General features: G+C 41.8%; 1 protein-coding gene across 3 annotated transcripts in view; it reads right to left on the reverse strand.

Annotated features, from left to right (window-relative positions):
* The window catches only part of pcsk5b (proprotein convertase subtilisin/kexin type 5b), a 73,001-nt gene that overhangs the window by 24,813 nt on the left and 24,380 nt on the right, over positions 1 to 23,808 (reverse strand). For all 3 annotated transcript variants that reach the window (XM_037096849.1, XM_037096851.1, XM_037096850.1), the window contains exons 8-19: positions 23,413 to 23,625; positions 21,254 to 21,354; positions 16,105 to 16,208; positions 14,744 to 14,861; positions 10,363 to 10,551; positions 9,802 to 9,938; positions 9,186 to 9,299; positions 8,813 to 8,915; positions 5,288 to 5,481; positions 3,232 to 3,316; positions 1,280 to 1,383; positions 1,030 to 1,168 (exon numbers count right to left, since the gene is read on the reverse strand). In XM_037096849.1, coding sequence (XP_036952744.1) covers positions 1,030 to 1,168; positions 1,280 to 1,383; positions 3,232 to 3,316; positions 5,288 to 5,481; positions 8,813 to 8,915; positions 9,186 to 9,299; positions 9,802 to 9,938; positions 10,363 to 10,551; positions 14,744 to 14,861; positions 16,105 to 16,208; positions 21,254 to 21,354; positions 23,413 to 23,625 — 1,601 coding nt within the window. The remainder of the gene's footprint in view (positions 1 to 1,029; positions 1,169 to 1,279; positions 1,384 to 3,231; positions 3,317 to 5,287; positions 5,482 to 8,812; positions 8,916 to 9,185; positions 9,300 to 9,801; positions 9,939 to 10,362; positions 10,552 to 14,743; positions 14,862 to 16,104; positions 16,209 to 21,253; positions 21,355 to 23,412; positions 23,626 to 23,808) is intronic.

The following is a 23,808-nucleotide window of genomic DNA, read 5'->3' on the forward strand; positions in this document are numbered from 1 at the left end:
GAACGATAAGACCTGCAGACAAAATGTCTGCACAGACTGTGGGCGTGAGAGGAGACAAAGTAGTCATCAAACTGTCTGGGAAACAGGAATCCTCCTTCTTCTCCTCAGTCAGGTTAATATGAGTGAAGAGTGAGGCAACAGAAGTGTTTGTGGGAAAACTGCCAACGGCTTCAAGATAAAACCAATGACTCCTCCAAAGAGCAGTCCTGAAAGGCTGAAGTGAGGAAGTACCACTCTCATGGTTTTACAATAAACTCTAAATGCTGCCAATGTCATCTGTTGCTGTTACAGTCATTGATTATTTCTTTTTTTACCTAAAGCAACATTTCATCACTCCTGTTTGAGTCCAACTTTTAAAAGATGGGTATAGTGAGGCAAGATTTCAGTTTCACGGGACATGTTGGCATCTCAGTCGTCTGCTGGCCACTCTCGGTATGTTAAATTGAAAATGCACAGATAGCATTTGGATAAGGGGGAACCAGAAAGACAAAACATAATAAAAAATAATTTCTTCACTATCCGGAAAAAAGGGGACGTGTTGTCTGTACATTCACAGGCGCAAGAATTTAAGGAGGCCTGGCAGTTTCTTGCCTGTAAATCCTGCGTGTTTTTTTTATATTCTTGAAACAGAATGTCAAGGTTTTTTCTCATGATAACAGAGCGGCAACTACCAACTGGATGACGCTCGGAGACAAAAAACAAATGCCATAAGCAGAGAAAGTACAGACGAGTGCTGAGTGTGAGGACATAAAAATGATACATAGGGCGCTACGCATACATGTTGAGACTGCATGTCTAAGATTTTACTGTAGAAAAATGAAGTGCTGATATGTGACACTCCTGCTCACACAGCATTGCAGAGAGAATAAGCAGTGCTTGCACAGAAGCAGTGAAGGCTCAACAGGAGCTGGAAAAAGAAGACTAGACTTGCCGAAGCCCTACACGTCTGTCTTTATCTCTGTAGACTAGAGGTCTAAGGTTTTTCCACTTTTACTGTGTGTCGAGGTGTTGGCAGGTGTGATGACTCACTTCTTACAGGACCTCTGCACCTGCCCGTTGTCTGGGGTCTGCTCTGACAGGTAGTAGCCGGTGCTGCATGTTGACACACACCGCCAGTCCTCAAGTAAGTAGCCATCTGCACACTTAGTGCACGCCTCTACTCCTGTGCCTGAAAAACAAGGGACACACACTTCAGGGATGTTTTCAGAAAAAAAAACACAAAACCCACAAAATAAATGTCTTTTAATAGTGATTGTTCTCGTGTCTTAAGGCTTCTTACCTGCACAGGTGGCACAGGCCCGATGACAGGGCTCACAAGTTCTTCTGTGACCATTGTAATATGTACCCGGGTCACAGGTCATCTGACACTTGTTTGCTTGAAGACTGGAAAGAGAAATAGAGAAAAAAAAAAAAGCTTAACATTACTATCATCATATCAGTGAGGAGAGAAATGAAAGGGGGGGAGGGGGAGCTCAGTAGCAGCTGGCTTTTAAAAGGCTTCAGCTGTGTTGCAATTAATTTTTTTCTGAGACAGACAATATCTAGGAAGAATGGGGAAAAACACCAACTACAGCACCAGTGATGATGTGTTGTTGTACATATTAGTGGCTGAACCTTCAGTTCACGCTTTTTTCTTTGATATCTACTTCTAGATTCAAGTGCAAGTGCAGGGGAAGTAGCAGTTTTGACCAATATATACAAGACACATTTTGTAAACGCCTGATCTAGCTGCAGATGTAAGTTAGGAAGTAGGTTTGAAGGTTATAAAGTCAATTATGTGAAGTCACACTGAGGACAGGTTTGTGAGCTTGCTACGCTTGCTACGCTTGCTACGCTTGCTACGCTAAGCTAAAAAACAGCTGGTTTGTGTTAGCTAACGTTTCCCAGAAACAATCTCGTCTGGTCCTCTCTTCCTCCTCCTTCCTAACCGACCATGAATGGTGAACTGAACGAGAGCGAGAAGACTGTGTGCATGCGTGTGTGTGTGTGTGTGTGCGTGTGTGTGTGCATGCGTGTGCGTGAGTGTGTGTGAGAGAGAGAGAGCGAGAGAGCATGTAAGCATGTGTCTAACTGTGGTCTTACTGGCATTCAAAGGAAATTATGGCTTACAAGTGTCCCCACCTCCACCTCTGGCTATACTGAACACTTAAAGCTGGGTTCAAGACCGCAATGTGTTTTAAACGCTTCGCAAGTGTTTCCTTCGTGACCTTTCAGGAATTTTAGCACTTTGAAAGGCTGTATCATCTCTGAGGTCAAGTGCAGTTGGCGGGGGGTGGGGGGAGTTGAAAAAAAACTGCTGTGGAAGTGGCCAGAAAATGACCTGGAACTTGTCTACATAGATACCTAAATGGTTTTGAAGAGAAGCTCTTTAAAGTACGGATCACAACCCAAAATCTGGCAACAGCTACACTTCTTGTGGGTCTCCGCATGAGTATGTGTGGGCTTTAATAAGCCTGGGTCACAGGGTGAAACTCTGTTTATTCAATTCTGGTCCCAAGTGGAAAACAGTTGGGAAGCACTGATTTCACTGGTTCATGCTGCGAACCCAAACCACAGTGTAACACAAAGTGCTGGTCTGAATTAGCAACACTGTGTTCCTGCAGCATTAAACTGTGTGAAAATAAAGAGGTCTTTACACCGACACTCGATCCAAACTGGAGCAAAAAGACAATCATTTCACATTAAATACGACTGACTTAAATTGTTGATCTACATATGAACAAGCTGTAATTACGACCAGCAGGTCTGTAATTAATTATATTGGACATGGACATCATGCTGTAATCTATAACTGAATTGATTGCTTGAAAAAATGTAGGTGAGTTGTATTAAACAGATATAAACAGAGAACATTCAACGCAACTGTGGTTCAGGAAAAAAAATGGGTGAAAGAACAGTAAACAAGATAAAACAGTAAACTGAGCTGGCCAGTCGCAAAATGAATGTTGGATTGTTGATTTTGTAAAGTTACAAAGGTTCTCGGACAACATCCGCCTCATTTCCACCTCCTTTAGAGTAACAGCTGTTAAGCGTTCAGACAAATCCTGCAAACTGTTTCTGCAGCAGTTCAGAGGAAATTGACTTTAATGTGTTCGCAGACATTCCCGATGGACCATCATTGTGGTAAAAACACAACATAACTGAAATAACTTGCTTTCAAGATGAAACAATTGTCACTGTTATAAGTTTCAGCCACTGGTTAGGCATCGCTCAGCGTGGCTCCCAGCTTACCTCATCCCAGGTTTACATTCTGTGCAGATTATGGAGGCGGTGCACCTCTTACAGTTCTCTGGACATCTCCTGCAAATGTTGGAATCTGAAAGACAGAGAGAGAGCCAGTCATACACAGTGGCTAATAGGAACCAGAAGTCTGGTTGCATTTAAAATGAAGAAAGGGAGAAAAGGAAAGAAGGAGGAAGGAGGCGAGAAGTTGAAGACCAGAAAGAGAAGTGGGGGAGAAAGAGATACTGAGTAGGAAAAGGGACAGGAGGACAAAAGGCAGCAGGAGGAGACGGCAAGAGAAGGGAAGAAGTGAAATGTCAGAAGACTAAAAGCTGTTGGGATGAAAAAGAAAAGATTGTAGTGTTGGTGAGGGAGGATGGGAGTGTGGATGAATATTTCACAAGGCAGACTAAAAGCAATGACACGCTTTGACACAATGCACATGGACACTTGTTTCTTCAGCAGCGACGAGGATTGCCAAAAAGACGCGGGAACAAGGCGTTTTATTATTCCAAGGAAACGATAGAGAAGACTGCAGCTATTAATCAAAACCATTATGTCCACATATCCAAAAATGTTGCTTATGTATGACACAACCTCTACGGTTTTGTCCGGGAAAGTCACAGGGTCTAAGAGGAGGAGACTGAGTGTAAGTGAGCATTGCTGGTTATATTTTCAGGAATCTGAAAATCATTACAGGGTGTATGCAGGATATAGACAGGTCATGGAAAGATTTCCATAAAAGAAAATGCACTTTTACATTGTCTCAGTAGTGCGACTTTCCCATTTTAGTTGGAAGCACTGGGTCCAAAGTCATTTATCAAGCAGTGATGTAAAACCTTTCCCTGTTCCAGCTTCTCATATGATGAAGATTTTCTGCTTGTGTCTGTTTTATATTACAGTAAATAGAGAATCTTTGGATCCTTGGACAGCCTATTATGTGAAGATGCCACCATGATGTTCATTTTCTCTTTTTTGACATCTTATACTCTGAACAACATATTTTACTACGGCCATCTGGGTCTCAATTTGGACAGTAATAATGTTTTTTGGTCCCCTTAATCAATAATAATCATCATCGTTATCAGTCGATCCCTAGTCTAAACAATGTGCCTCCTCTGACTTAACATATTGACTATTCTGCAAATTAAATATTACAAAAAAAATGCTTGAAATGTGATTCTTGACCAGTAACGCAACCATCACATGAACGCGTCCATGTGTTAATAAAAGGCAGGAATTCATCTTGGCTGGCCGTCAGACTGACACAGAGAAAATAAACTCTCGCTCATTTAACACAACACAATACTCAGCGGTGCCAACATTTTAAAAGAAAAAGTATCCACTACATCTTGGCCTGTTGAAATGTTATGATTGAACCTGGATCAGATCACATCAGATCTGCTGCCAGAGTCTCTTTGAGCTGCCAGGACTTTGCGTTGGCTGCACACCAGTATATAGACATAATTATAAGACATGCATAGATTCGGTCTCTCATTTCTGCTTCACTTTCATCCAGGCTGGTATACATCTTAAGTATACACATACAGTAAAAACCGTATGTTAACACTGTACCAGAGGTCGACGCAAATTAAATAAGCCGACTTCTCGTAAACGTAATCTATAGACAATCCTCCTGCAGAGCTGTTTTATTTCATGTTTTACTCCACGTTACAACGATGAGAAATTCTATTTTTAGCACAGACTTTCCAGTCCTGTTCGGTTCAGCAAGTGCATGAAAATAAATGACTGGCTAGACGTTACATCAAGGACACAACTGCATCATTCTGAGGTGGTGGACTAAAGCAGTTTTTTTTTTTCTGATCGACACTGAGGGCCATTCTTTAATCCCAGGAACTTCACACTTTGAGATTTTCATCAATGGACAGAAAGGTGACATTGATCTTGGAAAGATGGATCACTGACCCTGCAGGGACCAATGATCTGGAGGCATTTTGCTGCAGCATCACCGGAACTGTTCAATTAACTTTTAAATGTTGTTTGGTAGAAGTTAGACACCATTCATGTACATTTTAGAGTCAGCTTGGCCGGCGGTGGAACGTACCACGGTCGAGGTAGAAGTTGTCGGCACAGTTGGCGACACACGTGTTGGAGCCCTCGTTAAGATGGAAACCAGTCCTGCACGTGGTGCACTGGTCACTCCGGCTACCAACGCAGGTCTCACACAACGAGGAGCACTTCTTGCAGCGCTTCCTGTCGTCACGGAAAAAGCCACTGGGGCACTCTGACACGCACATCCTGGAGAGAGAGGCGAATAAAGAGAGAGAAAAGAGAGACATAAGGTGAAAGAGAACGTCAGAAACGGCACAAAGTGGAACAAGAAGAGGGGACCATTTATATTTCCTACAGACATATTCAGGTTTCAGACATATTACACAACAAAAGACAAAATAGAACTCATTGTGCCGTGATTAACAACCTCTGTATCTCAGCGTAATGTTAACAGGCCCACAATGTAAAACACATGTCTGAATAAAAACATATGCCCCTTGTGTAAGAGTATTACGGGCATAATACATTAGGTCCAATTGTAAATACGAGCTCAAGAAAAATGTAATTTTATAGGACTTCAAGCGGAAAAAGTTTTTTATAATTACCCGTTGTAAATGTAAACCTATTTTTCATGTATCAATAGCGTGTAATGAATTGGGACAAACAGATGTAGAGGGGCCAAGTGTGTGCGTGCAGACGCTATATAGTGAACAGGTGCAACATCTGTTGGATAACTTCACAGCTCTCTGTCACCCCCTCATTTCACCCTGAGGCTCCGTTCATAAGGTGAAAAAGATCTCCAAAATCCTCAAGAGCACAATACACACACACACACACACACACACACACACACACAGCTTAAGCCTCATTCACACACTACAGAGTTTTCTGCCAAGACGCACATATGGCACGTGTGAGACACATAATCCACGTGTGCACATACTCTCTGCCATACCTTTGTCCTCCAACTACGATACCATTCCTCGGCTAAAATGATTATTTAACCACTAAAGATTATGTAAACACTATAATGTAACGCCTACCCCAAGGACACCACAGAATGTGTTAAAATTTTCAGAACCGCACAGTCCTGACCACACAGTCAGTGCAAGCAGATGTCAGAGATTTAAATCCGATGGACATGAAAGTGCAGCACAAGCAATTTAAAGGAAAAGGATTTTTTTTTTCCCCTTTGAATTAAAAAAATAATATTTTTGGGCCATTAAACCTGCATTATACAAAATTAATAGATGAGTCCATTGAAAGAACATGTACTAAATATACTGACAATCGATAAATCAAAAAAAAAAAAAAAAAAGTGGTAAAGAAAAAAAAGAAAAAGGTAAAGATTTGCTGCTTTTTTCTTTATCAGTTATGATGATAAATGAACTTTGGGTTTCAGGCAGCTGGTTGGACAGAAAAGAATCAGTCTGAAGACATCAATTTGGGAAGTTGTGAGGATTTTAAAGTTAACTTGTGAAGATAAATGCCAGATTAATCAAAAACAATTGTTAGTTGTAGCCCTGTTTTCCATCGTTCCTAAAGAGTTATGATCGTGTTTTAGTTGCCAAATTCATTACTAAGATCTGAAGAGGCCAAAACATTCAGTCAAGTTGGAGACGAAACACAGATATTCAGACAAACAGGGGAATTTTAGCCTCATCAAAAAATACAGTATCTGGAGACTTACTGGGCTTATGACCCGAGTATTTCTAAAATCCTGTCTATAGCCCTGTATACAACATACACACATGTGTGCTGATACACACAGAACTGCTGCCTACAGTGTTTCAAAGCGCCACACACACCTTTTGGAGAGTCTAGACCATCAAACACATATGTAGGGATGTAATTATCTGAACATTCGACACCACCGCCGTCCTTCCTCCTTCCTCCCACCACTCCCCCCCCAATCTTCATTCATCAATTGCTCCCTGTGGTGGCAGAAAAGGGCAGCACACCTCTAAAGTGGGCTAATGATAAGGCAGCGGCTAAGCTTGCACATTCTCATGCACCTGCACTGGTTTGTCTTTTATTAGCGCAGAGACCCGCTGACACAAAGGCAATTACAACAGACTTTGATCCTAATGGGATCCTGAGGGCACACACAAATGTGCATGCACACACACACACACACACCTTCAAAGTTACACACACTCACAAGCGTGCACACACTTAAAAACAGGAGGAAGAGAGAGACCGAACACGACGTGGTCGACAGGAAACAGCATCACTGTTATAAAACTGACAAGTGTAAACTAATAAGAACACCACCTGCACTGTTCCCTAACTGTATTTACATTAAGCTCACGGAATGACACAGTTGGCCTGTGATCGCAAATGGTGGAAAAAAGGAAATGTGTTGAATTTCAAATGAACCGGAGCTGTTGTAACACAGCCGAGTGCATCAAAGCGCTTCAATGCCACAAAATCAAAATAAAACCTTTCGGATTCCTGAAGAAAAATAAATGATAAAGATATGACTCAGGGTCAGAATATCACAAAAAGCAAGAGATAGTGTAGCAAACGAAACAGCAGCAGTGTGTCAATGTGCTGTTGAAGTTGTGGCTTCTACTGCTGAAACCTTTACAAAGCAGCACTTAAACTCTGTCACTACTTTTATACCGCGTCTCTGCTTAATGTCTCCATTCCTGCCGTAATGCCGACTGTTAAATGAATTCAAACGGGGCTGAAACAAACAGGCCTTAAAGAAGCACAAGTGTTTCTTTGAGGTCTGAAACACAATTGAAATATCGCCTCGAGCTGATTAAACCTAGTTATCTGCGGATTAGTATGCAGCAACATGCACTTTTCCTTTTGCTAAAACCTTGTGATTGAGACCCCCTCAGCTAATATTGATCGCTCTCTATATTCGTCTGTCTCTGGACCCTCAGAAGACTTCAAGCTCTTTCAGCTTAAATCACATAAGAGCAAGACGTACCATCTAAGAAGCACTTTTTAAATTATGACGGGGGGAAAAAAACAAATTGGTTCTGGTGGACTCCACAGAGCAATCATTTTTACATCTCCATGCACACTTTGACAATCTATAAAGTGTCTATAAAAGTGGGAAAAGTCAGTGACACTGAGTGGAATTAATCATTACATTCCTAAATGTAATTACATCACCTTTGTTTTGCCATCCATAAAGATATGTACAATAATAGGTACAAAATAAAATGATTCAAGAAACAAAATCCTTTCTGCCCACTGCCAGGTACACATCTCGCATTAGAAGCAGCAATTATTAGCTCTGATCCAACACAAGGCCAATATTTTACTTTTTACTAATTTCTAATTTCCACTGCGCTCTGAGCTGTTGGAGAAGCCTTCCCAACGATCTGCGATGATCTGAGAGAAGCTGGAAATATTGATTCTCTATCATCATTTCAGACATTTCACTGTTTTATTGGTATTATTATGAAGATACTCGTATAAACGTGAATCAACTTTAAGTTTTGCTTCCCCAATTACTTCTAAGGCACACTGAATTGCATCTTTAGTTGTCTGAAAGGTGCTATATAATACAGGTAAATACACTTTGATTGATTAAAACAAATTTCTTAGGGTGTCTGACTTTGTGTTGTTCTTGAACTTGAGGAAGTAGTGGAGACAGTTGTTGCAGTGATGGGGTCCAGGACCTTCACATCCATTCTCATTGCATTCAGAGTCACAGGGGCCTGCGGACACACAGGAGCAGCAGTGTGAAGAGGTGAAGATCACAAGAACACGCTTAGTCGAATACACTTGATAATACCAGCTGATCTTATGGAATTATTAATAGTTATTTGCTGCAGTCCTTATTAACAACCTCACACCTAATCTAGGGGGTGCTTAGTGTCATTGTCACAGGACAAGAAAAAAAAAAAAAACAGCCGCTGCCGGGAATTGTGCTAATTTGCAATTCTGTGGTTAACCTGTCTGTGCACAACTCTGGATTTATCACCTACCGTTGTACTCCTCTGTGAACTCCTCGTCGGTGTGGGTGGAGCGGGGCTTGGGTATCGGAAGGTACGGGTGCTCGGTGGTGCCGTACAGCACCAGCGACCACTCCTTCAGCTTGCCTGAGAAAACAAACGAATATGCTTGAATATTTATTTCATTAGAACACATCCAAATGCGTCATGTCAGACAATTCTGCTGTAGTTTTTATGTTACACTTTTAATGGGGAAGTATTTCAACCATTTTTCAACACTAAAACAACAACTGTATGATCTAAATGACTCTATATTTCAGGGTATTTTCAGCTACCATGAAGAGATTATTCAACATTAGACCAGGCACAAGATACATGGGATTATGGTTATCTACGTTAACAGCTTTTTAAAAACTGCCACTCTCCATTTGGGACTTTATTATGTCGTTAAATTAGTGGGTCATTTGAGCAGTTAAGTTCACTGCCTCCAGAGCAACATGTGTGCTCCTGCTGGTCCTGCACCGAATCCAGATGAAACTCTCCCCTGCCTCTTCTATTTTAACTGGTTCAGACTTAAAAAAAAAAAAACAACATCCAAAATATTTTATAGATCAATGATCCTTTTTTTCAATCATTAATACTGTCATACCCGGTACTTTCTGGCTACGGAGTTGAGAAGGTGAATCGTAGATCTCTAGGACCCAGTCGCCTGCTGCCTTCTCTCCCCAGCAGTGGGTGGTCATAAACTCCCAGTTCTTAAAACCCTCCATGGAGTGATCAAACAACCTGCGCACACACACACACACACACACACACACAGAAGCACACACACACACACAAATCACACAATAGATATCAGATAAGGAAACGACTCAAGTGTTGCAAATACCAGTGCAAACAATCTCAACCACTCATCCAAGACCAATCATAGTCTCTAATGAACCATGTATAAACTTTGTACAGGACTGTGGTTTATTTGAGGTGAATGGAGACGAGGCCGGTACATACAGCACTTACACTCCATTCAGTATCCAATCCTCTGGAGGTTGCAGCATTTACTAGTGTTTCAGCCAGTATTAAAGTGGCAGTTTAATGAAATTTAGCTACAATAAATATTAAACCCAATGAGTCAGAACATCACTTATGAATTCTGTTTTGCATTCACTTGCAGATAACATCTCTCATCTTGTTTTATTTTTTATTTTTCTACCTGTTGGCGAGCAGCTGAGACTTGGTCCCTGAGGGTGAGGTCAGGTTGATTGACAGGTCCCCACGGCGAGGGTGCGTGATTGTAATACGTACAACCACATGCTCCAGGAAGATCACGTGGTGGTTGTGGTTGTCAGTGCATCCTGTTGCCTTGTACACCGAACGGACAACATGCTCTGGACGGATAGTTCTGGAGGAACCAATCAGAAAAGGTAGACATGAGAAGAAAACATACAGAGAGAGAGAGAGATCTACAGGAGCATTGATAACTTGATGCTTCGTGTATAGACAATACTGAGTCAGTGTTGCGCAGTGGGGAACTATAACAACCATCACTCGAGGTTTCCTTCCAGTGAATCACACCAATCCCAAACTCACACATATTGTACATTTCTTTGCAGCAAAAATAAAAACAGATCAGCAACAAATGAATATATAAACAATATCAGATTTTCCCACGCGACTGTCGTGGCCTGAAGATTTTGCGATGACGAGATTAAGCCACTAACTGTAGAAAAGTACATAAAAGATGGGCTCTGATTTGTTTGAGGACATATACAACCTTGATTTCAAAAAGTTTGCTCATCCAGTTAAACATAAATTTAAAAAAAGAACAGAATGTGAGCATTTGCCGATCTTTCGTGAAAAACTGGACACTCCCTTTAAAACAACACAAAAACAAAATATTTAATATTTTGTCTCATCAACTTGACACATTCTGAATTTGATGCCAACAACTCAACTCAAACAAGTTGGGATTTCACAGGGGAAAAGGTTATTTGCCATCGCTGATAGAATCAGGATTGGGTATATTTGCCTCACTGCAAAGATGTAATACAGATTTTGTAGACCAACATTGGAACCAAGCAGCTTGAAGGTTAATTTAAACTGGCCATCATCTTCAAACACAGGATTTAGCAGCTGAAAGTCACTCTGTGTGCCCTCAGACATAACATAGCTGTACCTGCAGTCTGTCGGGTCGTTCGGGGAGAAAGAGGTTTTTGACTGTGAACGTCTCCCTACACCGAAAACGTTCTGCTCAGTGAACTGTAGCCAAAAATTCTGTTAGTGACTGACATAACATTCAATATCAAGACTCAATACCCCGAGGCACCCCAAAAAGCAATCACATGTACTTCTTTTTTTGATTTATCCTCCTCCAGAAACCAAAGAGCATGCACACAAGACCGTATTAAGGTTTTCCATTTCCTAAACCTCCACCGGCCAAAAGAAACCGAGAACCACGAGCTTGATAAGAACGACAATGAACATTATTTGTCCCGTCTGCTATGCACAGCTCGGCAGCAGAAAGATCACCTAACAGCCAACGCAAACATCTAATAATCCCTTGAATAACGTCTGTGATATGATCGAATATAAAAGCAATATGATAACAAAAACAGTGAAAACATGGACAGGTCCAGCGCGGGGGACAATGAATACCATCTTTCCCGAGCGATGCTTTGGATAAAGAGTGAAAAGATCCAACACATGACAGGGGCAGCTGTGGCTCGGGGGGGGAGAGCAGGTCGACCACTGACCACAGGGATGATCCTCATCTCCTCCTCTACTTCTGTCAAAGTGTCTTTAGGGAAGTTTGGTAGCTCATGTCCATCGATTTGTGAGTGTGTGTGTGTGTGTGTGTGTGTGTGTGTGTGTGTGTGCATGGGAGAGTAAGAAGAAAATTTACTTTGGATAAAAGCGCTAATTACCATTTAGATGTTATTTAACTCACTGCAGTGTGCTGGAAACTAAAAACAGAGCTGTTGGACTAAACTTGCTTGATTATTATTTTCATTATTGCAGGGTGGAGGGTTAAAAGACAGTCTTTACTAGTGACATGTGCCGTTTGATCTCGTTTTTACGAAACTGTTTTATTATTAGATTAGATTCCCTGTTGTCAGGGTTATAAACACAATGGTGACATTTTAAGGGCCTAAGTGTTACGGCACAGATGTTTATCGTTAAGAGGAAAATTACCTCACAGCAATTATCAGCGCGCGAAGATTGTCTTTAGCCGTGTGAAGATGATGGAACCTTTTAACTTGGAACAACATATCTTCACTCCATTGATTACTAATTACTGCTTAAAATACCAGTTTGCTGGTGAAAGGCCAAAACGCGTCATCAAGATTAATTTAATGGCTTTCGGCGAGAATTGCAATTTAAACTTGCGGCTAAAACAGATTCATCTGTCTGGTACCAAATATTTTAAAGAAGAAGTGTGCAAAAAGTGAAAGTGGTTTATGATTATTTAAAGCCGTGTGATAGGAATCGCCTTTCCAGAATAAACACAGGTACACAATCCATCTAACAATTTCCCCTTTTGTCCAAATCAATTTTTGATCTTACGTGCCTGAAGGCCAATATTAACAATTCACATCAGAACCACTGGAGCCAGAGAACTGCACAAGGACATTCACATGAGCTCAAGTGGACATGATGTAATAAATCACAGAGAGAAAAACCTTGATTGTCTTTTTCGTAAGTCCTCGATGACAGTTTGGACAGCGGACAACAGCGATGGCTGGGGAGTCTAGGGCTGATATCACAGTTCTGGCTTCTCCATGACACAACACAGATAACCGAACCACACGCATGGGACCGAGCAGAGCAGATGAACAGCTGATTACTACCAGCCTGATTGCACACGGATCAGGCAGTTTTCCTGGTGCGTGCTCCAAGTGGAGTGAGGCGAGCGATAGCAGACAGACATTACCAAACGCAGTCAGAGGGGCCAGCCAGAGGGTGTGTGGGAAACACAGCAGCGAGGTGACGGCTGACGCTCAGAACACATACGCATGCAGTATACACACACACACACATACACACACACACACGCATGTCAAGATGTATGAGCAAATGATAAGCGTCTCGTATTGATTCTGCCTCATCAAAAATCGCCGCCAACATTCACGCGTTCATGAGCAGAGACACATTTAAAGACAATCTAACTCAACAAAAGTTGTTTGTGAGGGGAAAAAGACCATTTCAGACTTTTTGGGGGCAAACAGAAAATTCAGTTTTTAACTGTGTTGCACATAAAACTTTCATGGCTTCTTTGCCTTCGTTCCCAAGACAAAACAAAACAGAGCCTTTTGTTTTCTGGTGATTGCCTACTTCTTTGCAAGCCTGTCATTTGGCTGGATGAACACAGGGTAATTCTGTTTATAAACAAGGCTCACGCTCCCAGTAACCCGACCAATGTCTGACTGACCATTTCACACATCTCTCGGGCCACTCATAAATGCGCTGCACACGGAAAACAGGAGGCTAAAATGACAGGGTTGCTTTTACTTCCTTCACGCACAACAGTGGAAACCTCTCCGTAAGCCAACACACATTACATGAGAACGGAGGCCTGAGCATGACTGCCTCTGACACAAGCTGGACTTTACATAAGCCTCATATGGACTGACTCGTGCACTGGAGCAGAACAGACAGAGTGACACTGATAATGCTGCAGTCGCTGGCCGCCGAGCCTTCGACTGAAAGCAAACCAGTTCAGGGCCCAAGTTCATCCAGCCAGCCAGCCTAACACAGAACAGTGCTCAGGCTTCCAGCTGCATCAAGAATAACAAGCTGTGAAGCCTTGGCTCTCTCCGTGTGTGTGTGTGTGTGTGTGTGTGTGTGTGTGTGTGTGTGTGTGTGTGTGTGTGTGTGTGGGAGGGAGGGAGAGTGTGCGTAGTAAAGGTCTTATGTGAGAACCACCCTGCCAGAACTAATGCTTGGCCCCTATCAAGGTACAGCTTGCACAACCACACTCTCAAACACATGCCGGTGCATAAAACACCAGGGAAAGAAAAAAAAAAAAAAAGTTTAAGAAAAGATGACATATCTGGCATTTCGTTTTAACTTTGCACAGTATGAACACAAGATAGTATCAGATTTCTTAATGTCAGCCAGGATGTAAGCCTACTACAACTTATAAACTTGTTGAACTACAGAATAGCTTTCTGCTATTTTAGATGACTTTGATGTAAAAGCTTGTGCACTAGGTAAGGATCTTCCCTCAAGTGAGGAGCGTTAAGAAATGGTTGTCAAAGACTTTGTGGACGAACTTGACCTGCCTGCACAGAGTTCTGACCTCGGCTCAATCGAACACTGATGTGATGAACTGTAACACCAGTTACAAGCCAGGTCTCATTACCCAAAATGAGTGGCTGACCTCACTAATGTGCTTGTGGCTGAATGAGACCAAATTCATGCAACATAGTTCTAAAATGTTGTGGAAATCCTTCCCAGGAATTCCCCCAGTGTTTGGAATGAGCGGTTTATCAACGACATGGCGTAATGCCTACATTTTTGCGATGTAGTAAATGCTTAAACAGACAGAAAGGTGTGTGCGTGTGTGTGTGTGTGTGTGTGTGTCTGTGATCTACCTAATTTGTCGGTCTGCGCTCTCGACACAGACGTGCTGAGAAGGGACTTGCTTCCATTTCTCTGCCTCCTTTACCATCGCCTCGGCGTCCATTAGACCGAAGCCGTACAGGTGGCTGACTGTAGACAACAGTGAAAAGTCACAGCTGATCACATCACGACAATGCTAACTCTGAACATTTATCATACCAAAGATAGTCTAAAAATAATGGATTAGTGTTTTAACTCCTCAAAGAAGAAGTCAGGATCACCCCCCCCCTTATCTTGAAACCGTGTCACCACCATGTGAGTATCTTGCATTGTAACAAAATTGTCCAAGAAAGCAAAAAAATCTTCAGTGTCATCCTGTTGTTTTTTAGTAGGAATCCTCTACATAACGATGAAAATACTGCAGACACACACGGAATGTTTTTTTTTTCCTAAAAATTAAAAAGAAAGTTTGGAAACAGCTCAACTTATTGGTACAGCAGCTCAAATATGAATTCCTTCCATACTTGTCCCACCCCCCACCCCTCCTCCCCTGTTCTGTTTCTCTTTAGTTCCTCTTTGAAAAAACAGTCACTTGGAAAATCTCCAGGCACACTGGGCCTGCAGCCTGGCTGACCCCTAGTTCTCACTCTCTTGGTTCCTCTCCCTCAAACACACACTCACACACTCACACACACTCTCTCTCACACACACACAGGTATGCGTAGACACTGAAGCACGCACCACAAAGTTACAAAACAGCAGCCACCACATGGACCCTGACAGATGGCAGCTGGCGGCAGAGTAGTTAAGCAAGAAGGAACATTTCTGGAAACTGCTCCTCAACGCTCTTCTGGTTGAGACCAAAAACATAATTCAGGAGTCAAATTAACGCATGTTTGTTTTTCTTTCAACCACACTCTGTAACCCGCTATGAATCATAAACGCAACTGTTGCTTAACCGATGAGATGAGACAATGCCTGCTGAAAAGAAAGTTACAAACCACAGCATGACATGTTCCTGTATTCAAACTAGTCTGCGGTTATCAGAAGGAAAACACTTTCTCTGATCAGTGCTCATGAGTCACTGTCTTCACAATTTACGGAAACACAACTCATAACTGTGATACTGTGGGATGTTTTATAATGATGCCTTACTGGCTCTATTCTGTGTCCTGTTTTTTTTGTTTGTTTGTTTCGCTGCTTCTGGGTGGAATGCAGTGAATCAAAAGCCCAAAAGAAATATCAAACAACAGAAACTGATACATCAGACCGCTTCAGGTAAGACACGTTTTAATAAGGTTAAACTAAAACAGATAGAAAAGGGGGCGTCAGAACAAGATAGTTGGTGTGTAGAATTGATAATAAGTTAGTGTGTGTGCGTTTGTGTGCGTACCATTGTAACCAGCAGCATTCGTCTTCCAGTCAGGAGCGCTGAGATGTCCGGGTTTAGACGTCTTTACGATGATGTGCTGAACATCTCTCCATGATAGAACAGGACTAGCGGAAGAGAACAAACACAGACAAACAATTACATTAATCTTTCATCGTGATGTACGGAGATTCAGACTGAGGAGGAAAACAGAACCGAGCAGGAACCAAGTAAAAAGTGACATAACGACCTGCTTTCCTATGCAGATATATACATACATTTTGAAATGTGTAAATCTAAACACAGACACGAATAAATGACAAAGTCAAGCAGCACGGATGATGTAAATACAGGAATAAGGACGAGGAAAACAAGACATATCTTCCTTAGTGGAGCAAAATCAGATAATGGCATCTTGGCAGATGGGCGGATGAAAGAGGGACATGAAATGTTTAGGATAAAAGGAAGTTAAAAAAAAAAAAAAAAGCACAAGGAGGAAGAGACGAAGATGAAATGCAAAAAAAAAAAAAAAGTTGAGAAAACAGTAATGTAGAGTAGGTGGAAGATTACTGAGAGAAAAAATTACAGAGAGGCATAGATGGAGAGAGGCACGGATGCCCGTTCACGCTTCCCTAGTTTCTCAGATCTCACGTGAGATCCATTACGAGATGGCAGCCATGTGTCTCAACTTCTTTGATGTCCAAACGCTACATTAAAAAAAAGGGAAAAACCAGGGAGAAGTGGGTCACTGCGTTTCCTGGGATTCCCTTCCATCTCATATGCTGGCCAGATGCTCCGTTCCCTCCCCTCGTGTCACTCCCTCACCATCTGAGACCTCCAGGATCTGCACCGCTCAGAATCAGATGACCTAAAACTAATATTCAAACGGTTTACAACCCAACATTCAGATTTTAAATTCACACAGATGTGATGTGAGAGGGAGACACAGTACGGGGAGAGAGCGACCGGCAGCTAAATGAGGCTGACCTGAACGCGCTGTGCCTTTTGCCTGTCGAGCTGCTGGCATTACAGCAGGTTCTTTCACAACTTCCTGTGATCTTTTAAAAAACAGAAACGCACAAGAGGACTTTTAAAATCCTTAACATCTGGGAAAGGTTTCAACACCACACATTCAGCCGCTGACTTTCAAACACTCTAGTTAAAAGTCTAATTCACATAAATCTTTTATCTGTTGAGTTGTACTACTGGGATGAGCTTCAGGGTTCATCACTGCTGCGGTTTCCTTTTCTTGTTTTTTTTTCTGTCTTGTGTGTATCAAATTGTTTAATGCAGCGATTATGTTAGGCATTGTGTTGCTTTAATGTGAATTTAACTGCACTTGTTGATGAAAAAAAACAAAACACTTTGAGAGATGAGAATCTGAGGGGCGTAAACGACATTTGACCACGAGCCAAAACCAAAAAAAAAAGGGTCATACCTTGTCCTCAAGTGGTTCATGAGATTCAATCTTTAATACTGAAACTTCAATAATACGTAGATTACAATATTTCTCTGAGCACTTACATCCTTTTGTCCCAGAGTAGTGTACAGTGTCTTTTGGTGGTCTCGGTTTTTGATTAATAACTCTGGATTGGTTGAGAAGTCAGATGTGTGTCCTTTTCTGTCATCAAGAGCTTTCATTCGATGTCTTATTAGAAATTTTTAGTCCAGATATCACTCACTCCTCGATTTGTTCTTTAGGGTCTCACATGGTTGGAAGAAAAATAAATCATTTAAAAGAAACGAACGACCTTTGGGACATTTTGATTCCTAAACTTCTGCAAAGAACGCAAATGTATACCTGCAATCCTTGTCATTTTTTTTTACGCCGTAATCATAGTCTTTATTTCAGCTGAGTGCTCCTGGTTTCACATACATTAGGACCACAAAAAATTCAGCTACCACGCTTAAAGCAAGCCATCAATCTCCCTCAGAACTAAGTGCCAGGAAAAGAGCTAAACTTTTCACATCAGCTGTTCATCATTCCTTGGCTTTGAAAAGAGGTAATCAATCTGACTTTGACTTGTATCAGCCTTTCTGCACTTATCAGGGTTCAATTCAAGACAAAGTGCTCCTCTGATGTTACAGATGAGATCAGGATTATATATTTTAGATGGAAAAAGGATTTCATCTTTGTTTCATACAGCGAACCTGAAATGATGTTGCTGAGACTTCAACACGTAATTCGCTAATGCCGACACTGAGCCGCGTTTATCAAATCCAAATCAAGTAAATAAGACTAAATAGCTGAAAACAAAATATCAAGTAAAAAATAATTAAAAGGATGGTAGCACAGATAAGTAATATGAAGAGTCAGAATAATTAATGTTCAGATCAATATTAATAGGCTTAGCTGCCACTGTGTAATTATGGTCCCATAAATGTTTTATGGTCATTAATTAAAAGTGACTTTGGCATCATTATCTAGGCCACGACAGCCTCCCCATAAACAAGCCAATACTAATTAATGGAGTAGCTCACATACTGGGGAAAACCAGCAGCACATCACTATGTCTAATATAGGTTTCTTGGTGCTTCGCTCAAGTGTAATTATGGATGATAACACACACACGGGTAATCTGCAGGGTGAAGTAGGAAGTGAAAGAGGACGTTCAAGAGCCAAAAAGTCTGAACGTATCAACAGTCAATCTCCACCTCACCTTGGTTTAGGTGTAAACTATAAATTGTAATCATCATTTCTCACTCTAATACTGCCGCTCATGCTTGAATTTTAAAGCAGACAAATAAAGAAGAAAAGAAGTTTTCTTTTCGCCCATCTGTCCCTGCTTTGGTTTCTTTAAACCTCCCAGTAGATGAGGTTCTTACGGTTATCCTACCTCATTTCTTTTTTATCCCTCTTAATTTCCTCACTCAAGTCTTTTGTCTCCATGTTCACTCACTTTTCCATTCCTTCACTTCCAAGGACAAAAAGGAATAAAAGATCCCGAAGCTCTAAAACACTGCTGCTTTCCGTGCTAGCGTCGAGCTCATAAAGAGGTAAATCATGTGCAGACGTTAAACATTTTAAACTTGGCAAAATCTACAGAGAGCCGAGCAAGGGACAGTTTTCTGATGCAACATGTTCCATACCCAGGGAAAAGACCTCACAACAGAGAGTTTAGTGAAGCCGAGCGTAATGGCGTCTTGACATGTTTATCACAGAATGTTTGCTTGCTTTCATTCATCAGATAAGAGCAGATACAATCGGTATTGCGCAGAGTTTATCTAAACTTTTTCCCCTGTCTCCCTTTCATCCTCGCCCGGTGCCTGCGTGTGCATGCCTGCAAGTTTATCCATGTGAAAAACCGAATGAATGGATCGAAGGACAGACAGAGCGTTTGCCTTGAAGAAGGTGGAAAAAAAAAAAAAAGACCATTGTGACAGCGGCAGAGGCACAGCAAGCACGACAGAGAGGAGGTGAAAGCTAGTCGAAGAGAAGAAACCATGCAGGCAAGAGGCAGTGTGTGATAATCTTGTTGAGGAAACAGGCTTATGTGCCCAGCACTGCCTGGAAACCGAGAATATTTTCTACTGTGAGGATTTGGATTGGATTATCCAGGTTAAATGAAGTGACCTCAGCTAACTGAGCCGCTCAACATGTGATGATGGGGTAATGCCCAATTCAAAGTCTCAGCACCTGCACTGCACTCTTTCCAATTCATGAGTTAAATAATAAAGCAGATCAACAGTTTGTTTTGTTTTTTTTTTCCAAGAGGGGAGGTGCAGGCATCTCACACAGAGAGCAACCAGGACACTAGAGGGAATAAGAGCCAGACAGAACATTGAAACCAACTGAAAGTGAAATGCTTTAAAAATCTGTTTCTTATCTTTGAAAGTGCCAACTTTGAAATTGGCACTCTAGTCCCTTCTAGCAGAAATGTCTGGCTTGAAAGCACCTGGCCCCAAAATGTCTGTGTGTATTCCTGTTTGCTGCAGACAGCATGAAATCCTGCCGACAAGGACAACTAAATGGTTTCAGTGGCTAAAAGACACAAAATAGGGCTACACTCGGTTTGAAATCAATATTTTACACATAATTACGGGGCCATCACCGCACAGGTGATAAGAGATATACTTCAGGCAGCTAAAGCCTCAGCAACACATTTTTTGTGGTAATGAAGATGAAAACAACAATTAACTTTTAAAAGAAAAACATGCATTAATCAGTCACGTTCTACATAATTTCCTTATGTTATAAAGAGCCTTCAGTTTTATAAACAGCTCAGATTAAACACTTTGCACCAAAGTAAATTCCTTATCCCTCTCCGACGACACAAACTTGCCATAATTGGAACATCTATACACCAGAAGCAGAACAGGTCAGAGTTCAAGTGTCTGCAGCAAAGATCCTTTTCTCACGGGCCCAAGGCAACACTGTGGTATTTGTGCGGAGGTATCAGAAGAAATATTAATGAAATAAGATGCGGTGTACACATTTGAGGCTGCATAAGGTTGTCACCAGAGTTCAGGCACAGTTCACCTTTGAAGGAGTCCACACCTGTCGAGCACTGACTACTAAAGTAGAGTATATATACACTTCATCATTTACTGAAAAAGGTCCCCGCATAGTGAATTTACACGCCTGGAGGTACCCAAACTTGCCTAAAACGATCTCAAAATTCACCCTGAGGGCCGGGATTCATCAAAGTTTCTCCATCCATTTCAATTTTACCATCCACACTAGTGTTCCTGTGTTCATACAGACCTTCAAGACAAGCTACGTGTACTGAGCTGCGGATGTAATTGCAGTAGAAGTGAATAGATGTCTACGTGGGTGCAGGTTCATCATATGTAAAATCTGAAACCCTGAACTGGCAGGTGCAGGTGTCCATGGTAATAAAGTGAGATTATGGGTTGTAACTTTTACATTCTCACGTCCATTATTCTGCGTTATATTTACACTTGTTTGCTGCTCTAACTAATAGCAAGCACACATGTTTTCCTGAAAGCTCTGAAGCCATGTACGTCTCTGAATGCTGCTGGGATTATCTGACTAAAAAGCTTGTGAAATAGTTAAATGCATCCCCACCGCTGACTTGACAATGATGCATCTGTGAGAAAAAGCTTCACGTGTTAGCCTTATAGATCACTGAGGCCGGAGGACAAGAGGGCATTAGAAGGTGAGCAAGGGGCAAAGGGATGAAGTGAGGGGATGAGGTTAAGTGGATCTTACTTTGCCTCGAGGGCCAGAGCAATAATGGCAGCAGCCATGGGAGCCGAGGCCGATGTCCCTGTGTGACTGTCTGTGCACCGATGTCTCAGGTCTGTTGTGATCTGTAAACAGAGGAGGGGAGAAGGGGAGTGAGGGCAAAGTCAGAGGTGGATGAAAGAGAGATGAGGAGGAATTATAAGAATGGAGAAAGTGGGAGAAGGGCAAAGGGCATTTAAAGAATAAAGCGAGAAGAAAACAGATGGAGATGAAGAGAAGACCATTACAGTCAGAGGAAGAGCGGAGAAAATTGTGACAGTGATGGGAAGGACAGGAGGGAGAAAGCCAAACAGACAGACAGACAGAGAGGGATTGAAGTCATGAGGATCAGGAGGATTTAGACACACCTGAAACTCCTGAAACTCACATTCCAGCTTTGATACACTGCCTCACTATAGATAACACAGTCACACACACACACACACACACGTACACAAATCACCACTTTCCCCAAGAATTCAAGGAATCAGCTGAATGCCCGAGGAGAAACAAAGGATAAAGAATAAAACGGAATTAAAATGGGGAAAAAAAAGTGGAAAACATGTTGTTTAAGCGGTGTATGTCCGCGCTGATTGTATGGACTTTAGACAGCCAAATAGTCAGACAGCTAACAGTGAGTCAGCCAAGAAAAGCTTGGCTAACTTTCAGTCTGATTCCTCATCAAAGGACCTTTTCTGGACCAAAAATTTCTAGGGATTATCCAACGACACACACAGACACACACACACACACACACAGAATCTTAAATGGTTTAGTAAGAAGTAAAAGTGGTCCAGTACTGTTTAAGTAGACAGGACAGTGTCTGCTCGAGTAGATTAGACTGACATTTGGATAAATGAAGTGTACAAAGCCGGAGGGAAACTGTGAAGGATGTGCACATGTGTATGTGTGTGTGCATCCGTGTGCGTATCTCTGTGTTGTGTGTGAGTAGCATCGGTACGAGGAATGTAGCGAGAGCCTGCCAGACAAGCTAGCTCACGGTGGACAACGTCACTGTCCATCCGAGTGGATTCATGGAATGATTTTTGGCCCATTTGGGTCAAACCAGGCCACACTACTGCTCCCACGAACACATGCAGTACACACAACGTCAGGTTTATGCCAAATTGCATCATGATGTACTACTTATTTTCATTTTTAAATGTCTAAATCAAAATATGCACAGTATTACATGGAAATTAATGGTTATCCAGGATGGTAGATGCACCTCAGGAGTCTTCTTAGGTTGAAGTCACATATTCAATTAGAGACACTGCAGGTAAAATGACATTGTTACTCATGCACTGGTTCATTTCATGATTTTCAGACTGGTTGAAAGAAAACGCCCCAAGTACACATTTAGGTCCAGATTTCTGTTCTGGAAATTTCAGAAAACTATCATTAACAAATCAGATAACCTTGTTATCGTATATTTAAAGATAAGATATCAGAAATACAAATAAGGATTTCCCTAATTAGGACTGCACAATATGGTCAAAAATTGATATTGCGATTATTTTGTCAGATATTGCGAGGGCGATATCATTTGTGATTATAATGTATGATTAAATTTTACATCGCAGTTTTCATTTTCATTAAAAAAAACTAGTGATGATGTGGCCTTTCTCCCAGTGTCTGCCAAACAAACATGCTCATCATTACATCTGGAGAAAAAAGCTTTGTGGCCAGTTCATCTCTGCAACGCTACAAAGTTTCATTAAAACAATGTTCTGTGCCACATTTTACATTTATAAAATAACTGCAGTTCTTATGATTTGGTTATTGCATTTATTCATAATGCGATTTTGATTATGTTGTGATTAATTGTGCAGCCCTCGTCCGAATGCAAGCAATCAAATGGGGAAGTTTTACAGTGATATCTATTTTTAACCCTTTTCAAAGTGTCGTGTCTCCACTTAAAGCGCCTCAGATGCAACTTCCACACCAGGGAGCAAGTTAACAAGCATTCTGGCCATGCAGCAAAATTAGGCCACGGGCACTCGTGCTCCTTTCATGAACCAATGTGCTTATGTGTGCACGTTCAGCAGCACTTCATCAAATCTACCACAGACACACACACACACACACACACACACACACACACACACACACACACACACACACACACACACTTCAGCCCTTACAATCTTTCGGTCATAGTTCTCCCCGCTGCTGTAGGTGGTGGTCAGTGTGGACGAGCATTCCTCCAGGTACCACGGCTTGCGTCCACTCTCGGCTGTGCTCGAGATGGAGATGGTGTATATGGAGTTGGTGTAGCCGTCGCAGGAGCAGTGGTCTCTGCTGCGCCCGCCGTTGCCTGAAGCCCACACGAAGATGGAGCCGCGTCCTTTCCTCCCCTGACAAGAAAAGCAGCAGAGAGGACACATTAAGAGGTTGCAGATTTGTCTTAATATTTCACGGGTAATTACTGCTCACCAGACTTTGTTTTGGCTTAAATGTATTAAATGTTCTTTTAATGGCTGACTGGAGGGGAGGATAAGGTTCAGTGTTCAGAAATCACTGTAAAGGGAAGAAAAGAT

This window comes from Acanthopagrus latus, chromosome 5 (genome assembly GCF_904848185.1).
Source record: "Acanthopagrus latus isolate v.2019 chromosome 5, fAcaLat1.1, whole genome shotgun sequence".
Lineage (NCBI taxonomy): Eukaryota > Metazoa > Chordata > Actinopteri > Spariformes > Sparidae > Acanthopagrus > Acanthopagrus latus.